We start from the raw sequence: 12,633 nt of genomic DNA, 5'->3' as shown, positions 1-12,633 counted from the left end.
AGAGAAGTTAACTTGTGTGTCGACCCACATTGTTAACTTATCTGATAACGGAGCGAGGTGGAGCGATGAATGTTTGCGTTAAAGTACCAAATGCTGCCCGCGGCCGTGACGGACTTCTACGTCACAGGAGTTCCTTAGTAATTAGTGACCTAGACAACCAGGTGAGGGCTGTTCTTTACTAATTAGTGACCTTCATGAATTATTAAGGGAGGAGCAAAAACCCGCATCAACTCTGCCCTACGTGGAATTAGTTTGACACGTGCTGTACATTCATTGTAACAGTAAATACATTTTTCTTTAAAGTATTTTTTTTAAGAATGTTTGAGCTTTTTGATTCCAGTGATACAGTGCATTTGGAAAGTATTCAGACTTCTTGACTTTTTCCACATTTTGTTACATTACAGCCTTATTCTAAAATGAATTAAATAGTTTTTTCCCCAAATCAATCTACACACAATACCACATAATGACAAAGCAAAAACAGGTTTTTAGAAATTTTTGCAAATGTATAAAACAAAAATAACAGAAATATTAAATTTACGTAAGTATTCAGATCCTTTACTCAGTACTTTGTTGAGGCATCTTTGGCAGTCGATTACAGCCTCGAGTCTTCTTGGGTATGACGCTACAAGCTTGGCACACCTGTATTTGGGGAGTTTCTCCCATTCTTCTCTGCAGATCCTCTCAAGCTCTGTCAGGTTGCATGGGTAGCGTCACTGCACAGCTATTTTCAGGTCTCTCCAGAGATGTTCAATCGAATTCAAGTCCAGGCTCTGGCTGGGCCACTCAAGGACATTCAGAGACTTGTCCCGAAGCCACTCCTGCGTTGTCTTGGCTGTGAGCTTAGGGTCGTTGTCCTGTTGGAAGGTAAACCTTCACCCCAGTCTGAGGTCCTGAGCGCTCTGGAGCAGGTTTTCATCAAGGATCTCTCTGTACTTTGCTCTGATCATCTTTCCCTAAATCCTGACTAGTCTTCCAGTCCCTGCCGCTGAAAAACATCCCCACAGCATGATGCTTCCACCACCATGCTTCACCGTAGGGATGGTGCCAGGTTTCCTCCAGACGTGACGCTTGGCATTCAGGTCAAAGTGTTCAATCTTGGTTTCATCAGACCAGAGAATCTTGTTTTTCATGGTCTGAGAGTCTTTAGGTGCCTTTTGGCAAACTCCAAGAGGTCTGTCATGTGCCTTTTACTGAGGAGTGGCTTCAGTCTGGCCACTCTAGCATAAAGGCCTGATTGGGGGAGTGCTGCAGAGATGGTTGTCCTTCTGGAAGGTTCTCCCATCTCCACAGAGGAACTCTGGGGCTCTGTCAGTAACCATCAGGTTCTTGGTCACCTCCCAGACCAAGGCCCGTCTCCCCCCGATAGCTCAGTTTGGCTGGGCGGCCAGCTCTAGGAAGAGTCTTGGTGGTTCCAAACTTCTTCCATTTAAGAATGATGGAGGCCACTATGTTCTTGGGGAACTTCAATGCTGCAGAAATGTTTTGGTACCCTTCCCCAAATTTGTGCCTTGACACGATCCTGTCTCGGAGTTGTACAGACAATTCCTTCAACCTCATGGCTTGGTTTTTGCTCTGACATGCACTGTCAACTGTGGGACCTTATATAGACAGGTGTGTGCCTTTCCAAATCGTGTCCAATCAATTAAAGTTACCACAGGTGAACTCCAATTAAGTTGTTGAAAGAGCTCGAGGATGATCAACGGAAACAGGATCCACCTGAGCTCATTTCGAGTCTCATCGCAAAGGGTCGGAATACTTATGTAAATAAGGTATTTCTGTTTTTTATTTGTAATACATTTGCAAAAATGTCTAAAACCCTGTTTTAATTTGTCATTATGGGGTATTGTGTGTAGACTGATGAGGGAAAAAAAGATTTAATCCATTTTAGAAACTGTACATGTCTGTTTACAGTGGTGTACATCCTTGTTGTCATAGTAATGATAACCAATGTGTTTTAAACGCACCTCATCCACAACCAATGTGTTTTAAACGCACCTCATCCACAACCAATGTGTTTTAAACGCACCTCATCCACAACCAATGTGTTTTAAACGCACCTCATCCACAACCAATGTGTTTTAAACTCACCTCATCCACAACCAATGTGTTTTAAACGCACCTCATCCACAACCAATGTGTTTTAAACTCACCTCATCCACAACCAATGTGTTTCAGTTTAAACTCACCTCATCCACAACCAATGTGTTTTAAACTCACCTCATCCACAACCAATGTGTTTTAAACTCACCTCATTCACTACCAATGTGTTTCAGTGTAAACTCAGCTCATTCACTACCAATGTGTTTCAGTGTAAACTCAGCTCATTCACTACCAATGTGTTTCAGTGTAAACTCAGCTCATCCACAACCATTGTGTTTCAGTGTAAACTCAGCTCATTCACTACCAATGTGTTTCAGTGTAAACTCAGCTCATTCACTACCAATGTGTTTCAGTGTAAACTCAGCTCATTCACTACCAATGTGTTTCAGTGTGTTCTGGTGGGTTGGAGGCCCCCTGTGGAGATCACGGGAACTGTGATGATGGACGCATGGGGTCTGGACGGTGCCGGTGCCACGATGGCTTCAAAGGAATAGCCTGTGAGCTGTGTGAACTTGAACACTATGGAACCAATTGTACAGCGTGTAACTGCACAAATCAGGGCCAATGTGAGGAGGGGATGGAGGGAGATGGGAGCTGTTCCTGTACTGAGGGCTGGACTGGAGACCGCTGCCACCTTAAAATAGGTAAACAGTGATTCAGCTATTATGAAACTACACTATTACATTCAAAAAAAAACATTCCTTATCCATGATACTTCAATGGTTGACTATCCAGGAATATAAAGGAAAAGGACCTGTGTACTGGGTGTAAGGAATGTTTTGGGGATGTTCAAGGAAAAGGACCTGTGTACTGGGTGTAAGGAATGTTTCGGGGATGTTCAAGGAAAAGGACCCGTGTATTGGGTGTAAGGAATGTTTTGGGGATGTTCAAGGAAAAGGACCCGTGTACTGGGTGTAAGGAATGTTTCGGGGATGTTCAAGGAAAAGGACCTGTGTACTGGGTGTAAGGAATGTTTTGGGGATGTTCAAGGAAAAGGACCCGTGTACTGGGTGTAAGGAATGTTTCGGGGATGTTCAAGGAAAAGGACCCGTGTACTGGGTGTAAGGAATGTTTCGGGGATGTTCAAGGAAAAGGACCTGTGTACTGGGTGTAAGGAATGTTTCGGGGATGTTCAAGGAAAAGGACCCGTGTACTGGGTGTAAGGAATGTTTCGGGGATGTTCAAGTCCCTCCGTCAAGTACCTGCTTCCCTTTTTCTTCAAGCTGGGCTGAAGCACCTTTGGGGATATATTTGAACTATTACATGGTAATGTGATATGCCACAAACAGACAATTCATAATAGTATCTTATATACTACCTCCACGCTTTGTGTGCGTGTAGCAGTATATTGCTGGTAGGTAGCCCAGCGGCTAAGGAGTTGGACCTGTAGCTGAAAGGTCACCTGTTCAAATCCCAGGCCAGGTGCTGGGGAAAAAAAGGGGGGGGGGGATTGATCTGGTAACTGGAGGGCTATTAAGTTCATATTCTAACAACTATCCCCTACCGTTGGGCCCTTGAGCAAGGCCCTTAACCCCTCAACATGTTCTCCATCCAGGGGCACTGCAGCTTCACCCTGTGCTGCTGTCAACTGTGTGATGCGTGTCTGTGCGATGTGTCATGTGGTGGGGGATTAAGAGAGAAGACATTTCTTTATACCTATAATAAATATAATAACTATAACTATAATAATAATAATAACAACAATAATATTATATATGATAATAATAACAATCATTCTAATAATAACTACAAAAATAATAACTATATATATATTTTTTTAAATATACAAATAACTAATAATAACTCTAACAATAATAACTATAATAATAAAAACGATAAACTATAATAATAACAAAGACTATAATAACAAAATATAATAACAACTATAATAATAATAAAGTAGCTATGGACAAAAAGTTGTATTGTATGTGTGGGCCCGTGTGTGATAACTTTGTCAACTGTTGTGTCCGATCAGAGAAGAAGCCGGTGTGTTCTCCAGAGTGCCATGGCAACGCTGTGTGTCTGCCCGACAACATCTGTCTCTGTCAGTCACAGTATGTGGGGGACGGCTTGAACTGCACTGGTGGGTTGGAATCATTATTTAACTCATTTATTACCCACAATCCAGTTAGCTAATAGATTAACCCAATGTATTCATTCTAAATCCACACCTCTTGGGGTGTTGCGTCATGACTAGGGGCCCAGAGTTTTTCCAGACCATGTGACCTGACCAGGAAAAACTCTTTGGCCCTAAACGTTTAGCGAGTCTTGGGTTGAGTCTCAAATGGCACCCTATTTTCCGATATTGTGCACTTATTTTGAGTAGTGCACAATTTAGGGAACAGGGTGATATTTTAGATGAAGACCCAATGTAGTTTGTTAGTCACTATGGAAACTGTGTGCACTAATTAGGTAATAATATAATAATAAGGTAATAATAGCCATTTGAGACTAAGCCTTGCTATTCTGTTTCCAAATCTTCTCGTCCAGCTCCTGGCCTGTTATATTATTACTTATCTCTGTGTCTCCTCCAGCTCCTGATCTGTGTGCGGAGTACAACGGGGGCTGCCACCAGCATGCAGCCTGTCTCCAGACAGACCTGCAGGTCAACTGTACGTGTCTGTCTGGCTACGAGGGTGACGGCTATGTCTGCTCACCTATCAACAGGTGTGTCACAGAGACCAACGGAGGATGCAGTGACTTCGCTACTTGCCTGTTCACAGGGCCTGTGAGTGGTGGCTTCATATTCATGTTTTTCTGGCGCTTTCTCAATTGTCTTTCCTTCCTGTTGAACGCAGAACGAGGGAGCGCTCGGTTTGTTATTTTGTAAAGTTTTGAAAGTCTCTGAAAAAGTTTGGTTAGTAGCTAGCCACCTTTTGAGTTTGGATCCTGCGACGTGGAACCGCTACTATCTGTCCAGTGATCCTGCCGACCAAGGCCGGGTCTGAGGAGCTGTTTGGTGTAGAAGCTAGCCTAGCTGCTAGCTAGCTGCCTATCAAGCTATGGATCCTGCGACGTGGTTGGCATCAGTTGCTGGAACCGCTACTATCTGTCCAGTGATCCTGCCGACCAAGCCCGGGTCTGAGGAGCGGTTTGGTGTAGAAGCTAGCCTAGCTGCTAGCTAGCTGCCTATCAAGCTATGGATCCTGCGACGTGGTTGGCATCAGTTGCTGGAACCGCTACTATCTGTCCAGTGATCCTGCCGACCAAGGCCGGGTCTGAGGAGCGGTTTGGTGTAGAAGCTAGCCTAGCTGCTAGCTAGCTGCCTATCAAGCTAGCAGGGTTTCCTTGAGGGTGTTGTTAGCCATTGTGGCTGGGACCGTGGATTGTCCCGGGCTTGTGGCTGTCTAGATCCCTGCTATTTGTTGTTGTTTTCCATCTTCCCTCTGACCTGCCCTGTAACCTACGTTGTTACCATGACAAAGACCAAAGCTGGCAGGAGTACCGTTGAGGACAGTGGTGTCTCTCTATCACAGGTGAAGTATCTTTTAAACAAACAAAATAGTTCTAAAAGCAGTTGGTTTCAACAACAAGAAAATAAATACAAATGTTTTGTCCAAATACTGGTGGAGTCAACTAATAAAAGAATGGAAAACCTGACCAGAGAGGTCCAGGACCTGAAGAACAGTTTGCAGTTCTCCCAGGGTCAGCTCGGTGAGTTAAAACAGGAGAATGGCAAGATGACAGTAATCTGGAAGTCATTGAGAGGACATCAGTTCTGTGTGTGAATCCATTATAACAATGACTGAGAAATCAGATTATCTCCAGGGATAATCAAGACGGAACAATATGGTTATGGATGAAATTTCAGAATCTCCACGAGACCTTGACGGAATCTGAGGACAAAGTGAGGAAAATGAACTGAGAAATTGAAGATGGACCACAGGAAGATTGAGGTGGAGCACGCCCACAGGATTGGAAAACTCACCACCGGCCCGGGTGACAGGCCCAGGCCCGGGTGACAGGCTCAGGCCCGGGTGACAGGCTCAGGCCCGGGTGACAGGCTCAGGCCCGGGTGACAGGCTCAGGCCGACAGTGATCAAATGCCTGAGGTTCAAGGACAAGGTAGCTGGTCTGGAAAGAGACAAAATCTTGAGAGGAACATATATCTTCCTCAACGAGGACTATCCTGAAGCTGTGCGCCAGAAGAGGAAAGAACTGATCCCAGCCATGAAAGCTGCCAGAGCACGTGGGGACATTGCTTACATCCGCTACGACAGGCTCATTGTCCACCCTCCCTCCCAGAAGGGATGAGAGAGCCAAGTCTATGGGTTTGTAGCTTCAACCCCACAACACAACACACACACACCAACTGATTAATGGACGGCTGAATGTATATATTTGTCTCTTGCTTTGTTTGCTCTTTTCCATATTATGTCTTATCTCTGATCAGCTACCCAGGAAAGGGCTGAAAATAGCCCATATTAATATATGGAGCCTTAGAAATAAGGTTAATGAAATCAATAACTTGTTTACATCAGATAACATTAATATATTAGCCATTTCTGAGAATCACTTAGATCATTAACATGATGATACATCAGTAGCAATACAAGGATATAACATCTATAGAAGAGACAGGAATGTTACTGTATATATTCAGAGCCATATCCCTGTAATGCTTATGGGGGAGGTGTTGCTGTATATATTCAGAGCCATATCCCTGTAATGCTTATGGGGGAGGTGCTACTGTATATATTCAGAGCCATATCCCTGTAATGCTTATGGGGGAGGTGTTGCTGTATATATTCAGAGCCATATCCCTGTAATGCTTATGGGGGAGGTGCTACTGTATATATTCAGAGCCATATCCCTGTAATGCTTATGGGGGAGGTGTTGCTGTATATATTCAGAGCCATATCCCTGTAATGCTTATGGGGGAGGTGTTGCTGTATATATTCAGAGCCATATCCCTGTAATGCTTATGGGGGAGGTGCTACTGTATATATTCAGAGCCATATCCCTGTAATGCTTATGGGGGAGGTGTTGCTGTATATATTCAGAGCCATATCCCTGTAATGCTTATGGGGGAGGTGTTGCTGTATATATTCAGAGCCATATCCCTGTAATGCTTATGGGGGAGGTGTTGCTGTATATATTCAGAGCCATATCCCTGTAATGCTTATGGGGGAGGTGTTACTGTATATATTCAGAGCCATATCCCTGTAATGCTTATGGGGGAGGTGTTGCTGTATATATTCAGAGCCATATCCCTGTAATGCTTATGGGGGAGGTGTTGCTGTATATATTCAGAGCCATATCCCTGTAATGCTTATGGGGGAGGTGTGGCTGTATATATTCAGAGCCATATCCCTGTAATGCTTATGGGGGAGGTGTTGCTGTATATATTCAGAGCCATATCCCTGTAATGCTTATGGGGGAGGTGTTGCTGTATATATTCAGAGCCATATCCCTGTAATGCTTATGGGGGAGGTGTTGCTGTATATATTCAGAGCCATATCCCTGTAATGCTTATGGGGGAGGTGTTGCTGTATATATTCAGAGCCATATCCCTGTAATGCTTATGGGGGAGGTGTTGCTGTATATATTCAGAGCCATATCCCTGTAATGCTTATGGGGGAGGTGTTGCTGTATATATTCAGAGCCATATCCCTGTAATGCTTATGGGGGAGGTGTTGCTGTATATATTCAGAGCCATATCCCTGTAATGCTTATGGGGGAGGTGTTGCTGTATATATTCAGAGCCATATCCCTGTAATGCTTATGGGGGAGGTGTTGCTGTATATATTCAGAGCCATATCCCTGTAATGCTTATAGGGGAGGTGTTGCTGTATATATTCAGAGGGCATATCCCTGTAATGCTTAGATAAGATCTAATGTCAAGTGTTATTGAAGTGTTGTGGTTGCAGGTTTCTGTCTGTATGTAATAAAACACAAAACACTTTCTGGGCTAATAATGTAAGAAATAACCAACAAAAAAACAAAATACTTTCAAAGTTGCTTAGGAGCTTGAAGCAGAGCTGCCATGTCTGTCGGCGCCATCTTGCAGAAAGACAAATTCAACTCCATCTTTCATCCAATCAGATGGCTTATTTATCACAAAACCATTTAATGTTTCCAATTATTTTATTGATTACTTCATTGGCAAAGTGGGAAAATGTAGGAAAGGAAATGTCACACACGAACAGTGAGCCATTGTCTTCGTGCATTAAAAAAAAACGAAAGGTCGAATTTTGTGGAAGAGGTAGAGAAATTATTGTTATCGATCAATAATGACAAACCTCATGGCTTTGACAACTTAGATGGAAATCTACTGAGGATGGTAGCTGACTCTATAGCCACTCCTATCTGTCATATCTTTAATCTGAGTCTAGAGGAAGGGGTTTGTCCTCAGACCTGGAGGGAAGCCAAAGTCATTCTGCTACCCAAAAGTGGCAAAGCGGCCTTTACTGGTTCTAACAGCAGACCAATCAGCTTGCTTCCAGCTCTTAGGAAACTGTTGGAAAAAAATGTGTTTGACCAAATACAATGCTATTTCTCTGTAAACAGATTGACAGACTTTCAGCATGCTTATAGAGAAGGGCACTCAACATGTACTGCACTGTCACAAATGACTGATGATTGGCTGAAAGAAATGGATTAAAAGAAGATGGTGGGAGCTGTACTGTTAGATTTCAGTGCAGCCTTTGATATTATTGACCATAACCTGTTGTTGAGAAAAAACTAAGAGCATTGTATTTGGTACAAATCATTCCCCTAGCTCTAGCCCTCAGCTGAATCTGGTAATGAATGGTGTGGCTGTTGAACAAGTTGAGGAAACTAAATTACTTGGTGATATCTTAGATTGTAAACTGTCATGGTCAAAACATATATATATATATTTTTTTTACTTTATTTAACCAGGAAGGGCTCATTGAGATTTGAAATCTCTTTTTCAAGAGCGTCCTGGCCCAGATAGGCAGCACTAAGTCATTACACAATTACAATTACAGAGCGTTGGGCTAGTAACAGAAAGGTTGCAAGTTCGAATCCCCGAGCTGACAAGGTACAAATCTGTCGTTCTGCCCCTGAACAAGGCAGTTAAACCCACTGTTCTTAGGCCGTCATTGAAAATAAGAATTTGTTCTTAACTGACTTGCCTAGTTAAATAAAGGTACAATTAAAAAAATAAAATAAACACAGACAACATGAAAAACCAGAAAACCATCTAGTAAAAACCATAGAATTCACAAGAGTATAACAAAATCATAAAACAGCACATTAACAACATTGACAGGTCAGGGAATCAGCCTCAAAATCCTTCATCAGTGATTCAAAAACACCAAATCGGGACAAGTTCTTCCAGTTTAAAAGTGTTTTGTAAGGCGTTCCAAGACGATGGCGCAGAGTACATAAAAGCCCTTCTACCAAATTCAGTTCGGACATTTGGAACAGTTAGCAGGATAAAGTCATAGATTCAAAGGTTGTAAAGATGGGGAGAGGTCTAATAATAATAATAAAGAGATACTCTGCTTTTTTGACACCACATTTATAAAGCAAGTCCTGCAGGCTCTAGTTTTATCTTATCTTGATTATTGTCCAGTCATGTGGTCAAGGTCTGCTAAAAAATACCTAGTTAAGCTGCAGATGGCCCAGAACAGAGTGACACGTTTTGCTCTTCATTGTAATCAGAGGGCTGATATAAATACTATGCATGCCAGTCTCTCTTGGCTAAGAGTTGAGGAGAGACTGACTGCATCACTACTTTATTTTTATAAGAAAAATGTATGTGTTGAAAATCCCAAATTGTTTGCGTAGTCAACTTACTCAAAGCTCTGACACACGCACTTATCCCACCAGACATGCCACCAGGGGTCTTTTCACAGTCCCCAAATCCAGAACAAATTCAAGAAAGCGTACAGTATTATATACATTTAGCCATTATTTCATGGATCTCCCATCATATTGCTCAAACGAACAGCAAACCTGGTTTAAAAAAACAGATAAAGCAGCACCTCACAACGCCTCTCCCCTGTTTGACCCAGATATAGTGTGTATGTATTGATACTGTAATGTAGGCTATGTGAGATGCTTTTAAACGTATATGTAGTTCTGTCCTTGAGCTGTTCTTGTCAATTAATGTTCTGTATTATGTCATGTTTTGTGTGGACCCCAAGAAGAGTAGCTGCTGCTTTAGCAACCGCTAGTGGGGATCCTAATAAAATACCAAATACCAGAATCCTTGCATCCTATCCCCTCACTTCTTTCTCAAAATGCGTTGGAGGAGAAAGTCCAAGGTTGGTCTCCTCCGGTACATTTTGAGACCTAGTTATTCTTGGTTTTAGTAATGTCCTGATGTGTTCTATCCTATCAGAATGAGCGTCAGTGCGAGTGTCTTGATGGGTACGTGGGGAACGGGCTCCAGTGTCTGGAGAAGGTGGTTCCACCCGTCGACCGCTGTCTGGAGGAGAACGGAGGATGTGACCCCCAGGCCACGTGCAAGGACCTGCATTACCACAGTAAGAACTGAACTAATACCTGCATTACCACAGTAAGAACTGAACTAATACCTGCATTACCACAGAACTGACCTAAGACCTGCATTACCACAGAACTGACCTAAGACCTGCATTACCACAGAACTGACCTAAGACCTGCATTACCACAGAACTGAACTAAGACCTGCATTACCACAGAACTGACCTAAGATCTGCATTACCACAGAACTGAGCTAAGACCTGCATTACCACAGAACTGAACTAAGACCTGCATTACCACAGAACTGACCTAAGACCTGCATTACCACAGAACTGACCTAAGACCTGCATTACCACAGAACTGAACTAAGACCTGCATTACCACAGAACTGACCTAAGACCTGCATTACCACAGAACTGAACTAAGACCTGCATTACCACAGAACTGACCTAAGACCTGCATTACCACAGAACTGACCTAAGACCTGCATTACCACAGAACTGAACTAAGACCTGCATTACCACAGTTCGCGCCGCCATTTCTTGTCTGGAAAAATTTGAATAGTTCGCCTAATTTCAGTTTGTGACAAAATAAGCACGTAAATTGTAGAGAATCAATTTACCAATGTAAACCGCTGTGGAATATCTCCATTACCAAAAAGATAGTGTTTTTCAGCTGTTTGACGTTGGTGTACAAAACCGAAAGTAAAAGAAGCAAATACAGACATGTAAAGAACTATAAGCATAGAAATAGCACGCATAGAACAGACTGTTTTTACATTGTTGCGTCTGGAATTGTGATATGAATAGCTAAGTGTCTAGTGGTGATACTAAGTGTCTAGTGGTGATAGTAATACTGCCAGTGACAATAATATATATATATTTAATCACAGGTATATACTATGGCTGGGAAACTCAAGAACTCCGATTTCAAGAGAATACTGCAATGTAGAAGGAACTATATTAGCTAAATATATATATTTTTCCCCCTCACCCATCAACACAATGACAAATGACAAAGTGAATGACAAAGTGAAAACATGTTTTTATAAATGTTTGCACATTTATTGAAAATGAAATACAGACATACACGAAACATAAGTATGTGGACACCCCTCCAAATGAGTGGATTCGGCTATTTCAGCCACACCGGTTGCTGACAGGTGTATAAAATCGAGCACAGCCAAGCAATCTCCACAGACAAACATTGGAAGTAGAATTGCCTTACTGCTGAGCTCAGTAACTTTTAAACGTGGCACCGTCATAGGATGCCACCTTTCCAACAAGTCAGATCGTCACATTTCTCCCCTGCTGGAGCTCGCCGCCGTTGGACCGCGTTCTCTGGAATGATGAATAACGCTTCACCATCTTGCGATCCGATGGACGAATCTGTATTTGGCGGATGCCAGGAGAACGCAACCTGCCCCAATGCATAGTGCCAACTGTAAAGTTTGGTGGAGGAGTAATGGTCTGGGTCTGTTTTTCATGGTTCGGGCCCCTTAGTTCCAGTGAAGGGAAATCTTAACACTACAGCATACAATGACATTCAAGACGATTCTGTGCTTCCAACTTTGTTGCAACAGTGTGGGGAAGGCCCTTTCCTGGTTCACCTTCAGAACCATCTCCATGATTTTGGAATGAGATGTTGGACAAGCATGTGTCCACATACTTTTGACCATGTAGTGCCTATACAGTTTAAGTCGGAAGCTTAGGTTGGAGTCATTAAAACTCATTTTTCAACCACTCCACAAATTTCTTGTTAACAAACTATAGTTTTTGCAAGTCGGTTAGGACGTCTACTTTGTGCATGACACAAGTAATTTTTCCAACAATTGTTTACAGACAGATTATTTCACTGTATCACAATTCCAGTGGATCAGAAAATTACATACACTAAGTTGACTGCCTTTACCCAGCTTGGAAAATTCCTGAAAATGTCATGGCTTTAGAAGCTTCTGATAGGCTAATTGACATAATGTGAGTCAATTGGAGGTGTACCTGTGGATGTATTTCAAGGCCCACCTTCAAACTCAGTGCCTCTTTGCTTGACATCATGGGAAAATCAAAAGAAATCAGCCAAGACCTCAGGGAAAATTGTAGACCTCCACAAGTC

General features: G+C 42.7%; 1 protein-coding gene across 1 annotated transcript in view; it reads left to right on the top strand.

Moving 5' to 3' along the window:
- Positions 1-12,633, top strand: part of stab1 (stabilin 1) — a gene marked incomplete at its 5' end in the record, with an annotated part of 178,735 nt that overhangs the window by 143,160 nt on the left and 22,942 nt on the right. Inside the window, 4 exons of the mRNA XM_038983579.1 lie at positions 2,493-2,747; positions 4,079-4,186; positions 4,638-4,831; positions 10,418-10,562. Of these exons, the coding sequence (XP_038839507.1) occupies positions 2,493-2,747; positions 4,079-4,186; positions 4,638-4,831; positions 10,418-10,562 (702 nt within the window). The remainder of the gene's footprint in view (positions 1-2,492; positions 2,748-4,078; positions 4,187-4,637; positions 4,832-10,417; positions 10,563-12,633) is intronic.

The sequence above is a fragment of the Salvelinus namaycush genome, unplaced genomic scaffold (genome assembly GCF_016432855.1).
Source record: "Salvelinus namaycush isolate Seneca unplaced genomic scaffold, SaNama_1.0 Scaffold176, whole genome shotgun sequence".
NCBI classification, from domain to species: domain Eukaryota; kingdom Metazoa; phylum Chordata; class Actinopteri; order Salmoniformes; family Salmonidae; genus Salvelinus; species Salvelinus namaycush.
Note: the sequence above shows the minus strand (reverse complement) of the source record. Positions and strands in the feature narration are given on the sequence as shown.